Raw genomic sequence first — 16252 nt, 5'->3', positions numbered from 1 at the left:
CAAAGACTCTCATATCTGTACCGTGAACACGAAGCTACAGCCAGCAGCTGGTTAGCTGTGTTTACCACAAACACGGGAAACAGAGCTAAACAGCTAGCATGTCTAAAGCTCTCAAAATCCCCTCTTTACACCACAAGTCGCTGTTACGGCTAAATTTTTACAAACTAAGCAAACAGCATGAACATGTGAGCTTTACAGATGCTGTTAGGCAGATTTTGTTAACTTACGAGTCCAACGGAGTCAGGCTAGGTGGTCCCCCTATTCCCAGTCATTCTGCTAAGCTACGCTAAACAGCGGTAGCTTCATATTTAGTGTACATACATGAATGTGTGAATCAAGTTTCTGAATTGAAGTGTTGGGCTGTGTGCATGATGTTTTCCTTCCATTAGGACTGTGAAAACAAAAGCTATATGATATGAATTGTTGCCTGAGGCCTCCTAACCACATTAACTATTCATAAACTATTCATAAAACAATAATGTAGGCATGTGTAATATAGGATATTAATGCATTGTTCTGCATGTAAGGCAGGTCAAAGGGGAATATGCTGTCAGAGAAAAGACTTACATGCATCACATTGTGTGTGTGTGTGACACAAAAGAGGGGCTATATTTCAATCCTTTCACATATTCCTTGTTTACTTTGTCGTTAAGCTCAGAGCTACAGACCTCCATGGTGAGCTGTCCCAGGCGTGTGGTGACAGACAGACTCTGTTTGAGCAGAAGGCTGTACAAGGTGTTGCTGCTGAATGCCTCCAGATCCACCTGGTGTTCGTAATCCCAGAACTCTTCTACAGTGTCTGCACAGACTGCTGTCGAGAGCGTGAAACACAAAGAGCGACAGAGAGGGAGATCAGAAGAATATAAAAGCCACATTAGAAATCTGTAACCTTTCTGCCACTTTTAAGCATGAGCATAATGTGCTGCCTGTGGAAGATCAATGAGTTTGAAACGCGTAGCCCACTGATCTGCATGTTTTTTCATCCACTCTCATGTTCATTAATGGTGTGTGCTTTTGTTAATATATGCACATCAGAAGCTTTGATGAATAACTTCACTTTTTACAGTACAAGCGAGGCCCATTTCAGAAGGCCCTTGGCCTGGGAGCTGTTACAATGCAGGACATCTTATATGTTCTCAATGTTGCAAGGTTAAATCTTACACAGTGACAGCAATCATAACACGCCCCATCTCACAATAATGTCATTTGAGGTGATTTCCCAAGTCCGGTGACATTTGGACTGCTTTCAGTTTTCACTGTTAGTCACGGCACGTGATATCAGGTGTATGACAAGAGCTTTTTCAACAGTAATTGGTTGGGTGGGAGCAACGCCCAGGGGTCACTGTCAGTGTTACATAAGATGTCACAGTGGTTTTCAAAGGCCAACAAAGTGTCAGTATGAGTTTGTCTACATGTATGAGCGTGTGTGCATGTGTGCACGCTGCAGGTGTATGCATTGACGAGTTGCAGATTATGTCTGAATGCAAGTTATATAACACAGTGGCCTATTGGCTTTCAAATGGGCTGTGTGGTCATGTGCATGTGTGTGACATAAATGTTTACACACTCACATTGTGGGGACCTGCCTTCCTTATGGGGACAAAATACAAGTACCCCATAATGCAACTGATTAAAGAGTGTGTGTGTGTGTGTGTGTGTGTGTGTGTGTGTGTGTGTGTGTGTGTGTGCGTGCGTGTGTGTGTGTGTGCTAGCTACTGTATTTCACCTGGTTGAATGGAGTCTTGCGTCATTCTAGCTTGTTGGTTTCGGTGAGTCTTTTTAAGTGAGATCACCCTTGAACCTTTTGATGAGTAGTCGTCCATGTGGTAGGCCAACTGCAACAAGCGATACCGTACTCTGATTGGCTCCTTCTCAGGCCACCCATACTCACGGAATAGGATCTACAGGTGGGATGGATTTATTTATGGTTACATGGGTTTGTAATGTGGTAGAACAATGTGTTTGTGTGTGTACACTAACCAGCAGTGTAACACAAAAGCAGAGGATGACCACAGCTCCAAATAGCAGTCCTCCGGTCACCAGCCAATCTGGTCTCAGTAACAGGTTGCGTCTCCTACTGATTCCCACCCTGGTCACATGACGAGGTGTGGTGGGGAAGAAGGGGCCGGGTTCATAACACTGTCCGCCAGCAGGCATCACCCTCACATACTGAGTAAAAACAAAATCATGGGTCGGTTTGAGTGATCTGACAGCATTTTAATTATCCATGTTGTAAATTCACATTCATGTACAAATTAACTTCACCCAGACCTAAATCAAGGAATTGGTTAGGTTTTGCTTTGAATTTATAAACTCATCATGTGCTGTAGATTATTTTGTATATTATTATTAATTAGCTCTACTATTTGCACACAGTTGAATGTAGCTACCAAGTGTCTGTGCTGATGGCTGCTCAGTGTGAAAACATATACTCCAGGCTGGCTAAAGACCACCGAAAATAAGCTGGGAGGAGTCCAAGACAGAGTCAGCTCTTCTTTTAGTTGTCTGAACGCACCCCAGTCGAAGTCGCTGTTTGTGTTGTACAAGTTGTCACTGAAAGACATGAAGTTAGGATTAAAGACAAACATAAAGCAAGTCAAGACACAGATTGAAAGCACTAAAAACACACCTAGCATCTGACTTACAGATCGTACTGAGGATAGTGACGTGTGTCGACAGTGAACAGCATAATGTCGCCCAAATGGAGACACGCTATGGGGTTCAGAACACCAATTACACCCATTTCTCTCACTTCTTCCTTCGTGTGTCCCTTGTTTCCCCTCCTGCTGCTGGAGTTCATTTCTTGACTCACATTAGTGATATTTTCAACCTCCCTCAGAACATCAGAATCGCTTTCTAAAAAAAAAGAAAAAAAGAAAAAAAAGAAAACAGCACAGGGCCTTCATTATTGAGGTAATGCATAATATAAGATGGATCGTGCGTTCATCAGTGTGTTTTAATGATCAAAAGATGTTGTGACGCACCAGCTGAGCTCTGAGTGTCCCGCTGTGTGGTGGCAGGAAACAGTTGCAGGAGTTCCTTTGGGAGGCCGCTGAGGAGGCCGAGGAAGCCTGCCTCTGCAGTCAGACAATGAGAGAGGCCACGATGAGAGAGAGACACACACACTCACACAGAAAGTCACTTTGTATGATGTCTCTCCACCTGCTGTCTGAACAATGTGGACAGGATGCGAGGAGTTGAGGTGGCTGTTGCAAAGAAGAGTCCCCTGGGAGTCCCACCGTTTAAAAACCGTCTCCAGCGCGCTGTCTGAGATGTCTGACACCTGCACACATACAATGGCAGTGTTTGCCATTAATAGGTCACTGCAACACAAGAGATGCTTGTCTTGCACTTTCAGGTGGATGGTGCATTGTGTGAAGGCTTTGCATGTATTGTCTGACCAAGTCGTGTGGCTCAAACTATTCAGACACTTTAAATGGGAATACTGTATGCATGGGTATGGCTATCACAGGGGTTTACAGTGGGTTTAAATAGCAGAAAGCATGCTAATGTTAAGGCATGGATGCTTTTATGTAAATCTGCAGCTGCCTTTGATCACCTGATTGTCGTAGCTCCACACCATTCCTCCGCCAGACTGGCACTGGAGCTTCAGCTCAGTAGCTGACCTTCTCCTGCATAGGCCTTCACACGCAGCTCTTCCAGGAGGCTCTCTGCAAACGCACAGACCCAGCTCTCCATCGAAGCCCCTGTAGTCCTCCGCAGATTGACACACCTGCAGGAAAAACAAACCAAAACTCAGATAAGATAAAGGCTTTGCCACTCAACTCCAATCCTTTTTGAAACCAAGCATATATTCATTTTTTTACTTGTGCTCAGTTTGAGTGATTAAGTAGGTGTAAGGTCATTTGTACCAAAGACTGTTTCAGAGGACAGCGACAAAAATAAACACTGCATGGGGAAGAAGAGTAAAGGGCCCGCTAACCAGCAGTCAGATGAAGCAGGTTGTGGTTAAAGATTAAATGAGACTAATACAAGTCTGTACCAGATAAACTATTGTCAGGTTCGTGGAGGAAAGGGCAAAGACATCTAGGTTGTACTCATCAGCCTCGTCTGTGATAGCAGAGCATGTTTTGTCAGTTTCATAAACAGATCACAGTTTACGACATATCTTGTGTCTGTGTGGAAGTCAAGCAAAATTCAGATCTGCGTCCTATGGAAACACATGCCAGTGACCTTTGCTCTGCTTTAGTGAGTGCATCTGTGTGTGACATGGTTGTACAAGGTCTAACCTGCTGACTACAGTGAAGAAACCAGTGATATCTGTCCAGACAGTCTCCATACTGTGTACGTGTTTTTCCGTCTCTGCAGACATCGTACAGCTTGTGTGCACACGCATATCCGTTGTTGGAAGGCTGGTAGCTGATGGTACAGCGGCACTGCCCGTCACTGGGCTGCAAGAAAAGGCAGTTCAAACATTATGCAGATGTATGTGGTTCACTTCATGGTCACATTGTTACCTAATGTGCTAAATCTCTCTCCTGCATTGATTTCCATTGCTTGTCCTTCCTTCTTTCCTTTACTGATTCCTTCACTTGGTTTTCCCTCCATCTCTCCCTCTTTCCTTCCTTCTATCTTCATTGGCTCCTTCATCTGTTTTTGCTTCCTTGTTTCCTTTATATGATTCCTTCGTCTGATTTTTCCTTCCTTCCCTCCTTCCTTCCTTTCTCCTTCCTTCTTTCCTTCATTGTTTTCTTCACCTGTTTCCCTACCTCCTCTATCCTTCGTTCTTTCCTTTATTCGTTAACTTCACGTTTTTTCTTTCATTCATCCTTCCTTCCATTATCCTTTCCTACATTTCATCATGTGTTTTTCCATCCTTCCTTATTTCATTGATTTCTCCATCTGTCTTCCTTCTATCCTTCCTTCCTTCTTTCACCTGGTTGTCCTGCCCTGTGTCCTTCCTTCTCTCCTTCTTTCATTGATTTCTTCATCTTTTTTCCATCCTTCAATGATTCCTTCATCTGTTTTCTTTCCTTCCTTTCTTCCCTTCCTCTTTCCTTCCTTCATTCATTCACTCATTCATTCATACACAGTCAGAGAAGAAAATCTCATTCACCTCATCAGCTGATGAGTGGAAGGCTCAACTCCTTTGCAAGCAGAAGCAAAGTAGGAAACAAGATCCCACTGTGAGGGAACTTGATATAGAACACTTTCAGCTTGAAGCTACAGATTGTTCAGTCTAAAGTTTCGGAGCGACAGTGAGGAAGCTTCTCTCATATTGGTGTGTGCAATGTATCCCAGGATACAAAAAAATTCATGGAAATTAGAGTTCACCTTTGGCTTCATAAAATAAAGAAGAAGCTCACAGGACAAAAGAAGTGGGAGGTGGTGGTGTTGATATGAAATCAAGGATTACACGGTCACATGAACACGTCAGAGGGAACACACATGCTGCAGAAATGACTGGGTTGATAGCTCTATCATGGAAAAAGGCAGTGTCACCTGGAAGCTTTGTCCCTCTCCCAGGCAGACGCAGGAGTCCTGACCAGACAGAGGCTGCTGAGCCACAGGGCCACAGGGCAGGGAGGCAGGCAGACCTGGTCTAGGACAGTAGTGGTGAGGAGGACACCTCAGACAGCTGTCTATGGACACAGCACCAGCAGTTGGCCCATATGTTCCCTTAGGACAGGGGACTGGAGCGAGGCTCCCCAAAGGACAGTAGAAACCTGTTAGGAAAACATTTTATGTTCTGACATGCACTTTTATATATTGTTTTTTAATGATGCAGGCTCATTTTATACTGTGCAACAGGAGACTGTCGCTGATTCAGAATATTCACAGCAAAAATCCAACAGCTGATGGCATAAAGGACTTCATATGGCTGTTAGTAGGAGGTAAAGAACCTCTGCACTGATGAAAGCAGAGGAAACATAGAGTTTGTGAAAGTATTTGTGCAGCTCACAAATTAACAACATGTGGCTTAACATGCAAAAAAAAAATGTTATATGTTGTTGATCTGATGGATGAAACGGCAGTTTATTTTTTGTCGTGTTATTAAAAGATCATTGTTTGCAGTCACGACAGCCTACCTGGCCGGCAGGGTGGCCCCTCCTGGAACTGTTGACTGAAGTTGTTTCCATGAACCAGAGTAAGGAGCACAGCACTCAGCCCCAATGCACACTTAAAACTCTTGCATGTGCATGTCCTTCGCATGGTTAATATGTCCACCTGCCGAAATGAAGAACGCGTGCACAGACTCAGGGAGGAGTTTTAATTCTTCATCCAGGATCTGTAAATAGTCTCTTGGTTGCCTGCCTTGTTTTGATCATAGCCAAGAGAGTAGTTACTAAGATACTGTAGCAGCCTCACTCCTTTGATAAACCTCTCCTGTCTTATATTGTTCTGCACACATGACCTGATCTTTCTGTGGGTAGACAGAGCTGTGAGATAAGTGGTGAGCTAGTTAGTCTGCATAACTTTCGATGGGCTGCTGAATGATTGATGAGGCCCGTGAGGTAAGGTGACAGTGACAGTGGAGGGAGCGGTTACTGGTGGAAAATCAGCAGTGAAAACAGAGAGTACAGCTGCCTGGTGCTGTCGGGTCATATTACTGCATTTGTTCCTCTCAGTCCTACCATGAAACTGATTAAAGATTTGGCTCCCGATGTACATCAACACAGCTTTGCTTTAGACGGGTCTACAGAGCACCATGTGCGTCCATCACGCAGCTTTATGCAAGCCGGCTGCAACTTTCAGCTTCACTAACTAAACCAATGTGAAAAAACATATAATGAATTATTGATGTTGTTAATTTGTATTCACTTGGTGATATTGGCTTGCGATCTTGTGCAGCAAAATAAGGCTATTATACGAGGTCTGTGTGGCCCACGGCTGACATCAACACACAGCAACACAGCTTCATTTGCAAGCTGTATGCATTCGTTATGCACGTAATCTGTTACAAACATGTTGATTTATTTGAGTCTACGTCTCTGTACAATACACAAGGTGAGATTGTAAACCTGTGCTCCATGTTTAAATGACACAGTAGACTCAGGCCAACCAAGATATTTAAAACATTATGAGCCACTGTGAGCTTATAATATTCTTATGTTTACATGTGCATTCGTGTTCATGTATGTGTGTAACAAGGCCTTCTGTGAGTACATACAGTGAGTTAATGTTGTTCAGCAGTGCTGTTTTTATGTACACTAACCAACTCACCTTTGCATACTGTTGTTGTATTGAAATAAATGTTGGACTTTGAATACATGGAATAACCTACATATTTCATCATGGTAGCCATGGACTATGATCCTCCAGTGACGTCTCGTAACTTACCTAACCGAACAGGATTCAACTTTCACCCACATGTCCATGTCACTGGTGCAAAAACCCTCCACATCGCATTCACAAATACACGAGTACTTAACAAGACCATAAACAGGAGATCATCAAACATGAAGTCATTTTATCAACAATGCAGACACGTCACACATTGTAAATGAGCATGCAGACTCGACAAAGCGCTTCAAGTTGACTTGTACGTCGGCTTCTGTCTGGTTTTGTTGACAAAAAGAACACAGAAAACAGAATTTAGCATGATCAGCAGTGTTTGCTCGGGCTGTTTTGTCCTACTTGCAGCACAAACAGTCATGTGTAAACTGTTGATTGTCAAGAATCCAAAATAAGCCTTCATATTCAAGGCTCTACGAGCTGGTCCAATAAACTTCTACCTCATTTTCACTTTTTTAATTGGGATTAAAAGTGCAAAAGTGTTGCAAAGTTAGGCTTTGACACTCTGTCTCAAAGTGACGCTTCCTTATTGACGTGACATAATTTCTGTAAACCAACCAAGAATGCTGATAAGTTTTATGAAGGTTCAACAATGAACGCTCACTCTGCTTGTCTGTGTGTGTGTGTGTGTGTGTGTGTGTGTGTGTGTGTGTGTGTGTGTGTTCTGTTCTGTCATCAGTGTGACCCTCCACGTGTTGACTGTTGACACAGGCAGAGTTTGGGCTGCCGCTCTGATAACAAGGAGCTTTATAAGTCCGATGAGAGGGGAAGTCACTCTGCAGTACCCTGATCCTCAGGTAAAGACCGGCCACTTGTTTGCATATTGATCTTCTTGTCTTGTCCTAGACTGAGAAATGCTCTCAGTATTCAGTCATTTGTTCATTCTAATGTGAAATTCTTATTTCTCTCATCTGTCCCTCCACAGAAAGATGAACATGCATCTAAAAGTCGTGATCTTCGCCCTGTCATTCTTGACAACTTCAGGTATACACTACTCCTGAAATGCTCCTTAACACCCTGCATTTTGTTTCTTTTTTTCACCTATTGTTTCTCTCTGTATAGCATACCCACTCCACCGTGACAGCAGGGAGGCCACCTGGACTGATTCAATAGCCAATCAGGCTGATGATAAGACAGAACTCATAAAGGATGAGGAGTAAGTGACTGAACTAACTACTGCAAACAAGTTAAAGCCCTTAAATAGATCTGCATTCATACACTCAAGTCAAGGTGAAATATTTAGAGAGAATGAATATCAAAACACTTTCTAATGGAGCGCTGTTGTCTCTCTTTGCTCAGGACAATTTACAAGAGCCACATAGACAGCAGTAGCCTTTACAACCAAGATAATCGCAGCAAAAACCCTGTAGCTGAAGAACTGCAACGCAAACTCAACATGGAGTCAGAGCGTCTGCGTGCCCGTCTGCACCAAGAGCTGACCGAGCTGCGGGAGAGGTTGTCCCCATCTCCAGCCCACCTCAGCTCTACCCTGGCCAGCATGAGAGAGCGCTTGGCTCCCCTCACTCAGCAGCTCCAGAGCTCTCTCAGCAGCAACACCCAAGAACTGTGTGGCCAGCTGAGCCTCTATCTGCAGGGCCCGGAGACAGCAGAAGCCCAAGTGGACGCCAGTCCAGCTCTCTACCAGGAAGCCTTCCACTGGATGAGCCAGACCCTGGAGCACAGCAGCTCCACGGTGGCCGACATCGTCAGCAACTTCCATACCAAAACCATCGGGGTGATCGAACATCTGAAAGAGATCAGTGGTAGCGAGGAAGAGGCAGCCAAGTCAGAGTTCTGGCAGGAAATTAGCTCTAGGCTGGGACACGAAGTGAATTCACTGAGGTCGGAGGCACAGAACAGAGTACGGGCTCTCAAAGCAGACCTTGCTGCTGTGCTAGAAACTGCACAGCCTCATAAGGCTGAACTGACAACCAGTGTGGAGCGGTTCTGCCAAAATGCAGCCCAGCAGAGCCAAGTGTTTCAGGCTCAAATGGAGAGGCTGTTTCAGGAGCTGGAGGTGCAGGGAGCCTCCAGCATGTATCCTCCTTCTTCTTCGTTCATACAGCCAGGAGGCTCTTTGCAGGAGGACTTCACAGTTAAACTCTCTGCTCTGATCCAGGACATTCTGCACTCAGTACAGTGACAGAGGAAACAAAATATTAATTAACTGCCTCTGTGCTCACAGTATTGTGATTCTTATATCCTTTTCTATGCATTTGGTTTGTTGTTTGCCATTGTACAAGTAGCCTGTAAAATCACACCTGTCAACATTAGGATTTGAGCCATCCCACCACCCTTATCACAGTCCACATACCCCTTACATTTAGACAAGGACTTGCACAGTGAATCCTAAAATCACCATGATCTTTGGTCAGTCAGATACCTGGTTGAAAGTGAAATGCTGTCAACATCACTGTATTATATAAATGACACACAAAAGGGCATAGAAATTCAGCACTTAGTTTATTTATGTATTACTTGAAGGATATGTACACATCATTAACACAACTGGCAGGAGAGGAAGACTATGAAAATACATGGTAGAGACAGAATAAACACAGTCAGAGGTGGAGCATGTTTCTGTGCCTCTTAGGTGCACTTATGCTTCATAGATTTGTCATCCTGCCTTTTGTAGCCTCTCCCTCCGTGCGTTACAATAAAATGCATGCAAAAAGCATGACTTCGACCGACGTACTGGTAAGCCTCCTCTAATTTGGTGAGAAACTTGCACAAACTCTCCAGAGAGGAATTTAGCAAACACATCAAATAGGCAGTTATGCCTCTGTCAAAGGTAAAATACAGGGGAATCCCAAGAAAAATGGCAGGGTTGCCAGATCTGACTGTAAATATTAAATAATGTCTGGTTTAGATTGATGTTTCATTCTGTTTGTATTTAGTGAACCATGTAAAAAGATTCTGCTTTTGGAGAATAAAGTTGTTGGTAATGCAAATGATCTGTTGTGATCTTTGGGTTGTGTAATGTCAACCACTGACACTAACCTGATATCAAACTCCATTTTTAATCCGTACAAAACATAACGACAAAGGACTGACTAATATACTGCAGATTCTAATATGCTCAAAAATATATTTTAACTATTTTAAGCAACTGAATGGAGATTCTGTACAAAATATCTAAAAAACTGGTGCAAAGTAATGAGACTGTCTGCGTTCAGGAAAGCAAAGGAAATTTCTAAGAAAATAAAAATATAAAAATTGCTTCCATAGTTAATCCTGCTTTTTTTTTTTATCTGTAGTTCAAGTTGAGCTGTTCCTTCATAACCAATAAATGACTGCTGAACGCAGATGCAGTACAGACAGAAAAAGTTATATAACATATCAGCGTATTCGCTTCACAAGGTTATCAGATTTTGGGATCTCACACTAAACACAGCAAAATGGTCGGTAGATCTGTCAGTCAAAGGCATGAGGTAATCCTCCCGCCCAGTAAAACTTCTTCAGGACGAACCAGCCACCCAGAACCAGCATGACAGCAGCGGCCGAGCCAAACACCACCCCCACCACCAGGCCCGTCACATTCACATCATCCCTCTCCGGTGCCGCGTCATTACCTGATGCACGCACGGGGAGATTAATGGAGATTACTTTTTTGGGTTGTCGTTAAATCTTCCTAGATATTGAGAGGTATTTTTAGAATGATGAATGTGATTAAAGTGTACTCACTGTAGGCAGCTGAATATGGCCTGTCTTTAGTGGGAGGAGATAAGACAGTGAAGAGAGTCAGTGGAAAACTTTTTAATCACGGTTCACTGAAGTGGTGTTTGTTTACTGGGTCTCACCTTCTTTGGCCATGTAAAGCGGTCCAACTGACAGAGTGGCAGAATTGGTGCTTTCTTTTCCAAAAGGAGTCGCTGATCTTTTTCTTCTGCTATTACAGGCCTGAAAGACAACAAATACCCATTTAGGTTCAGTTTGATATGTGTTATATGGTGTGAAACACTGAGTATTTGTTTCTATTTCCATCAGCTCCTTTTTCTGATGTCTTTAAAGCAGAGTCATTTGTTCTTGACTTCTCAGCTTACAGTCAGCAGCTCTTGACACTTGCTGGGCTCACAGAGTCTCAGTATGCAGTGCAGATAGATGCTGGACTTCTCCTGGTCACGGTGCTGAACAAAGCGGAAGGCCTCGAAATTAAACTGGGCAATCTTGGAGAGGCCATTGCTTGTCACAGATGTCCTTTGGTCCACTTCACAGCTAGTGGAGAAGTGTTAAGTTTACATGTTAAAAGGTGATGTGGTGATTATTTTACTTCTCCTATGCATGAAGCTCTATTAATGATGTGTGCCTCCATACCCGATGAAGAAGTCGTGCTGCTCGCTGTGCGATATGTTATAAACGGTGGGAGTACTGAAGCAGTGATCCAGCAGTACGTAGAAACTGAAAACAGGACAATGGGCCAATGAGTTCCCGTTTGCCACAAGAATACACTGTTCTCATTTTCCATATAATATTTTTACTGTTTGCTTTCAGGTAAATCAATTCACTTCCACTCATCGAAATGGGCTTTGCTTACTTTCCCGTGAGGTTAACAGCCATGACCTCCACATAGATCCTGGTTCGCAATTCAAGACCCGTTGACGGTACCACTAATGGATAGCCGTAGTCGGTGTCCTGGAGAGAGAACACATCATATCAGAGTACAATGAGCTAAGAGAGAAGCACGACAGTGTGTCTAAGGCAGCTGAATCCAAACGTGCACTTACATTAAAAACACCCATTCTCAGCGTATCAATGAAGGTGCCATTACTATCGCTGGTCGCCACAGAAACTGAGGAGCTGGAAAAATCACGGACAAGAGTATGTCAGCGTCATGTTCTGCCTTGGACAAAGTGCATTAGGATGAATTCACGCAGTAAAAAGACAGACACTCACGCTACAATCTGTGTGTTGTTCATCAGGTACTCCAGCGGGTAGCGGCAGGAGAAGTGATAGTAGAGGTCTGTGGAGTAGCTGATGACCCCCTGGTCAGATCTGGGTGTGTCTATATACCCAGTGATGATGACTGACTGGATGCTTGAGAAACTGCTGAAGGGACCTGTGGGGTCCGGGGCCTCATCCACAATCTGAACAAGACAACAGAAAACGCAATCATTACATAACCCTCGTCTGTATCACCACATGATCCTAAATGTTCCTCTAAATCTCTGTTGCAGAAAACCACTGGGACTACTCATCCGATGTGACTACCTCCCAGGTGATTCAACATCATTCAACATCTTCTACAAGACAGCTCCTGACCTGCAGAGACTGGCGGCAGGGGTTATCCTGACTGTGGTTGACAGGAAGCTGGAAACGGATGACTGGAGGGTCCACACTGGTGTCGACAGAGCCCAGGCACTCCGTGGTGTTGTGGTTCCCGTTCAGAGCCAGGTCTGTGATGTTGAAGCCTGCCCACTGAGCGGTGCACAGGTTGATCTCCAGGGTGATCACGCTGGTGCCACAGTCAACTGTCAGGTCCGAACTGTCTGTGAAACAAGACAAAACCAAGTTGATTTATAGTGCTTTGAGGGAAATTAGTATAAGGATCAAGATGCTGCTGGAAAGACGGAGATGAGGAAATGTCTGTATTATTAAGGGGGGATAAAAAAAATAAACTGGCTAAAAGTTAACCCACCTGGGGTCCTCTCATACTCAGACGAGCAGTTGTAGAGACATAGAGCTGGATGCAGCAGCACAACCAGCAGAGGGAGACAAAGGCACAGAGTCATGCTGTCTGGAGGAGGCTCGGTCAGGCTGATCGCTGCTGCATTTAGATGGAGAAAAAAAATAACAACATCAAACAATAGTATCAGAAATAACTTAAAAAAAAAAAAAACAGCAACACAGCTCCAAAATAACATTTTCAACTGAGTCAGACCCCATGCACAAAGATGCTAGTGATTATTTAGAAAAAAAACATGAAGGTGGCCATAATTTTCAGTGTCAAATTATGGTGTAAATTTTATTTTGCAGAGCAAAAACTAACAGTGTTTCAGTTTTTCCGTAATTCCTCGTTAATGCAATTTAAAATCAGACAATCTGTTGTGACAGTCTGTGGAGGGTCTTACCTTAGCTGGTACCTGAGCAGGTGTCACAGGGGGTAGTCACAGTGTGGCTTTTATAGTGTTTGACATCCTCAAGACACCTAAAACCACAGAGGTGTGACTGTCAAGCCCTCCCTTCCACTAATTATAGACCCCATACACACACACACACACACACACACACACACACACACACACACACACACACTCACTCACTTTCTCTGTGTTTCTACCGTGACTTCTCAGTCAGACAGCAGAGCTCCTGGCAGGGTTCACTGTCAGATCTTAATCCAGCAGATTAATGTGTCAGTGGGATTTGACACAGATCCCTTAGGTTAACTGCAGCTGCTGTTTCAGGTTTCCCTCTATCAAACATGATCACTGAAGGCAGAAGAGGTTTCAACTGGGATGTTAGGTACATATTTATTGATAAGCAAATTTGTTGTGTATCAGGGAAAGAACTGCACTTCAAAACTAATTACATAATAATTGGCCACAAGCACATTTCATCCATATAGCATATACTTTGCACCAAATTCAGGGAATTTTACCAAACACCTGCAGGCTCTTGCTAATGGTCTTGCATAATTTTGATCATAATGTATTGATAACCTTTTGATTAATAACTGAAGTGCATTACAAGCAAATCTCAAAAGACATATGTACATTTTCCATGATAAAAACATCATTGTGTAGAGTCTTGAATGAAGGATTCACATGTTGAGAATGAAACACCTTGAATGCCTGAAAGGTAATCATGTTTGCCACAAGCTATGAGGCACTCAGCCAACCAGGACCAACCTTTGTTAATTTCCCTTGGATGTCAAACCTCTCCTCTATTGTCTCCAAAGTCTTGCATTGCAGCTTCTGTATGCAGTAGCTATAGGCCACAACCGGTACAGTGCAACTGAGAAGCCCCATTGTTCCTCAGAAATATAGAATGAAAAAGAGCGACAGTGTTTTTGCCCAAGTGAAGACATTTGTTACACTATCCACAGATGCGTCACTCTTTCACAAGCTCTTCAATTCGTGGCTGCATTTTACTCACTGGCCACTCTTCAGCACTCTAATCATGTTCTCCATTTCATTTTCCTTTAATCCCTCTGGCTCCAAATACATGAAATAATCATGAAAACAGCTAATAGCACATAGTTTATAGCATGTGCATGTTTTTTAAAGAGCATTTTGTCATTGCTGTTCATTTACAGGGTGTGAAAATGTTCCTACTTCACTTAAGCTAAATAGATCATTTAAAAACTCCAAAAAGAAGCATCGTCACAAAGCTGAAAAGAGCGCCAGTTGTCATGGGATGGAGACCATAAGAGAACTGCACTGATTTGGAAATAACATAGAAATTTTAAAGCATAATAGGACAACATTGATAGAACAGGATACAAATTAACCACACACCAACCATTATCTTATAGGGAGGCTAAATTTAGAAAGCTGCCAGGATTATAATGACAGTGTGCTGCGATCATGAGTAGTGTACATCTTTACTGGTTCTTTTCACCGACAGTGACAATGGTTTCTGACATCCAATCACATTAGAAAAACAATGACAACAAGTCCCAGGGCAAGACACGAAGACGATGGCTTTGGAAGAAAGAGGATACACTGGGAAGCTTATGAGGGGACAGTACTGTACTCTGTGGGCATGTACAGTAAAGCAGATAATTAGTGGAGCTAATGACCCCTCAGGGTGTGAATATAGTATTTCACATAGACAACTAACTGAAATATGTTTAAAAATAGCTGCAACCCTTCATTTTTTCTACTCTGCCCACAAGAAAAAGTGTCCCATGTTTACTTGTGTGGCTGCACAGCTGAAAGCATTTCCTCTTGTGACATAATGCTGTTATTTTCTTAAAACCATGTAAAATATTGCTGGCACTTAAATTGCTGCTGCTGAGAATACATGATGTGGAACTGGATCATTTGAACAGTTATATAAATGAAACCATGTGTCTCATTGGTGGAACAACTTCAAACAAGGAAAGAAGCCACAACAACACGCTGAATTATCAGAAGTGGTGAGAAGTTGTTTTTTAAAAAATGGGAACCACTGAAGTAATGTGTTGTATTTATAAGTGTTTATATGTGTTTTCCCTCTGTAGTTTAAAGTAGAGTATCATTACTTCAAAATTGTACCTAAGCACATTACTTGAGTTAATGTACTTGGTTGGTTTCACCTCTTCCGTGACTGGACAGCAACAAAGCCGCTGCTCTGCCTCATTTCACGAGTAGTTTGGTGTCATCTGCTGGCCAAAATTAGACAGAGCTGAAACGCCTTGTTGTTGTCTGTGTCTAACAGACTCGTGATTCTCCAGTGTTGAGGAGAGCGAGCCAAGAGGCACGACTTCCTCCTAAATGAACAGAAAACACAGTGACAGCCATTGTGTGTTTGTGTTGGCAGAGAAACGGCTATAAACATCCATCCCGGCGAGGAAAAGACAGATAATCTGGAATTAACAGATACACAGAAATAAAGTGATGGACTGAAAATCATGTTTTGTCCTGCACCATCTGGGCAGAGCTCTGAAAACTCTTACTGAATGCTCACTGCTGTGATAATGCACCCCTCTTAAGTGTGGTATCAACTAATGGCCTTCAGGTGGATCCTGATCTTGAAGTCTTTGAAGATGGTCTCTCTGTCAAAATCTTGTTCTGTTTTGTTTTTCAGTACTGAGAGTTGGAGAAACAGGAGTTAATGGGGGCCCGTTAGCTAATTTTTGACTCAGCCCCCCCTATGAGGTTAATCTAACAATGTGTCTGTTCTAATCCTCAAGGACGAGTGTTCATCTCCCACAGCTGTCTAACAATGAACCCAGGCTGGGCAGTCTGATGACAGGGAATACAGTACGGAGGTGATTTCCAGCAGCTCCGACTGGCCCTGACTCCAGGGATGATGAAGATATGGCAGGTTCAGAGGTGTGAAGCCGAAAAAACCA

The 16252-nt window shown here is 43.3% G+C and overlaps 3 protein-coding genes across 3 annotated transcripts in view; 1 reads left to right on the top strand and 2 right to left on the bottom strand.

Moving 5' to 3' along the window:
• The window catches only part of LOC143323418 (uncharacterized), a 28388-nt gene extending 22214 nt beyond the window's left edge, over nucleotides 1-6174 (bottom strand). The window contains exons 1-11 of the mRNA XM_076735254.1: nucleotides 6051-6174; nucleotides 5464-5687; nucleotides 4251-4412; nucleotides 3560-3733; nucleotides 3163-3283; nucleotides 2985-3077; nucleotides 2646-2856; nucleotides 2391-2553; nucleotides 1981-2169; nucleotides 1727-1901; nucleotides 669-808 (exon numbers count right to left, since the gene is read on the bottom strand). Of these exons, the coding sequence (XP_076591369.1) occupies nucleotides 669-808; nucleotides 1727-1901; nucleotides 1981-2169; nucleotides 2391-2553; nucleotides 2646-2856; nucleotides 2985-3077; nucleotides 3163-3283; nucleotides 3560-3733; nucleotides 4251-4412; nucleotides 5464-5687; nucleotides 6051-6174 (1776 nt within the window). The remainder of the gene's footprint in view (nucleotides 1-668; nucleotides 809-1726; nucleotides 1902-1980; nucleotides 2170-2390; nucleotides 2554-2645; nucleotides 2857-2984; nucleotides 3078-3162; nucleotides 3284-3559; nucleotides 3734-4250; nucleotides 4413-5463; nucleotides 5688-6050) is intronic.
• Nucleotides 6175-8015: 1841 nt separating this feature from the next.
• On the top strand, nucleotides 8016-9400 carry LOC143323416 (uncharacterized). The gene is made up of 4 exons (XM_076735251.1): nucleotides 8016-8071; nucleotides 8183-8241; nucleotides 8320-8413; nucleotides 8557-9400. The coding sequence occupies exons 1-4, from the start codon at nucleotides 8016-8018 to the stop codon at nucleotides 9398-9400; spliced, it is 1053 nt and encodes a 350-aa protein (XP_076591366.1).
• A 1271-nt stretch (nucleotides 9401-10671) lies between these two features.
• Nucleotides 10672-12986, bottom strand: LOC143323414 (zona pellucida-like domain-containing protein 1). The gene is made up of 10 exons (XM_076735249.1): nucleotides 12893-12986; nucleotides 12517-12743; nucleotides 12151-12341; nucleotides 11982-12054; nucleotides 11792-11889; nucleotides 11572-11655; nucleotides 11301-11472; nucleotides 11058-11157; nucleotides 10942-10965; nucleotides 10672-10829 (listed from the first exon to the last, which is right to left on the bottom strand). Exons 1-10 carry the CDS (start codon nucleotides 12984-12986, stop codon nucleotides 10672-10674), a joined length of 1221 nt encoding a protein of 406 aa, XP_076591364.1.
• Between the last annotated feature and the right edge of the window lie 3266 nt (nucleotides 12987-16252).

This window comes from Chaetodon auriga, chromosome 7, assembly GCF_051107435.1.
Source record: "Chaetodon auriga isolate fChaAug3 chromosome 7, fChaAug3.hap1, whole genome shotgun sequence".
Classification (NCBI taxonomy): domain Eukaryota; kingdom Metazoa; phylum Chordata; class Actinopteri; order Chaetodontiformes; family Chaetodontidae; genus Chaetodon; species Chaetodon auriga.
Note: the sequence above shows the minus strand (reverse complement) of the source record. Positions and strands in the feature narration are given on the sequence as shown.

Bases quoted from the DNA above. Each gene is read 5' to 3' on its own strand.
- LOC143323414 (XM_076735249.1), bottom strand. From the start codon at position 12,986: ATGACTCTGTGCCTTTGTCTCCCTCTGCTGGTTGTGCTGCTGCATCCA. The intron at 12,744-12,892 runs GTGGGTTAACTT...CTTGTTTCACAG, and splicing joins TGAGTATGAGAGGACCCCAG to ACAGTTCGGACCTGACAGTT. The intron at 12,055-12,150 runs GTGAGTGTCTGT...TGATTTTTCCAG, and splicing joins AACAACACACAGATTGTAGC to CTCCTCAGTTTCTGTGGCGA.
- LOC143323416 (XM_076735251.1), top strand. From the start codon at position 8,016: ATGAGAGGGGAAGTCACTCTGCAGTACCCTGATCCTCAGGTAAAGACC. The intron at 8,242-8,319 runs GTATACACTACT...CTCTCTGTATAG, and splicing joins GTCATTCTTGACAACTTCAG to CATACCCACTCCACCGTGAC. The intron at 8,414-8,556 runs GTAAGTGACTGA...CTCTTTGCTCAG, and splicing joins GAACTCATAAAGGATGAGGA to GACAATTTACAAGAGCCACA.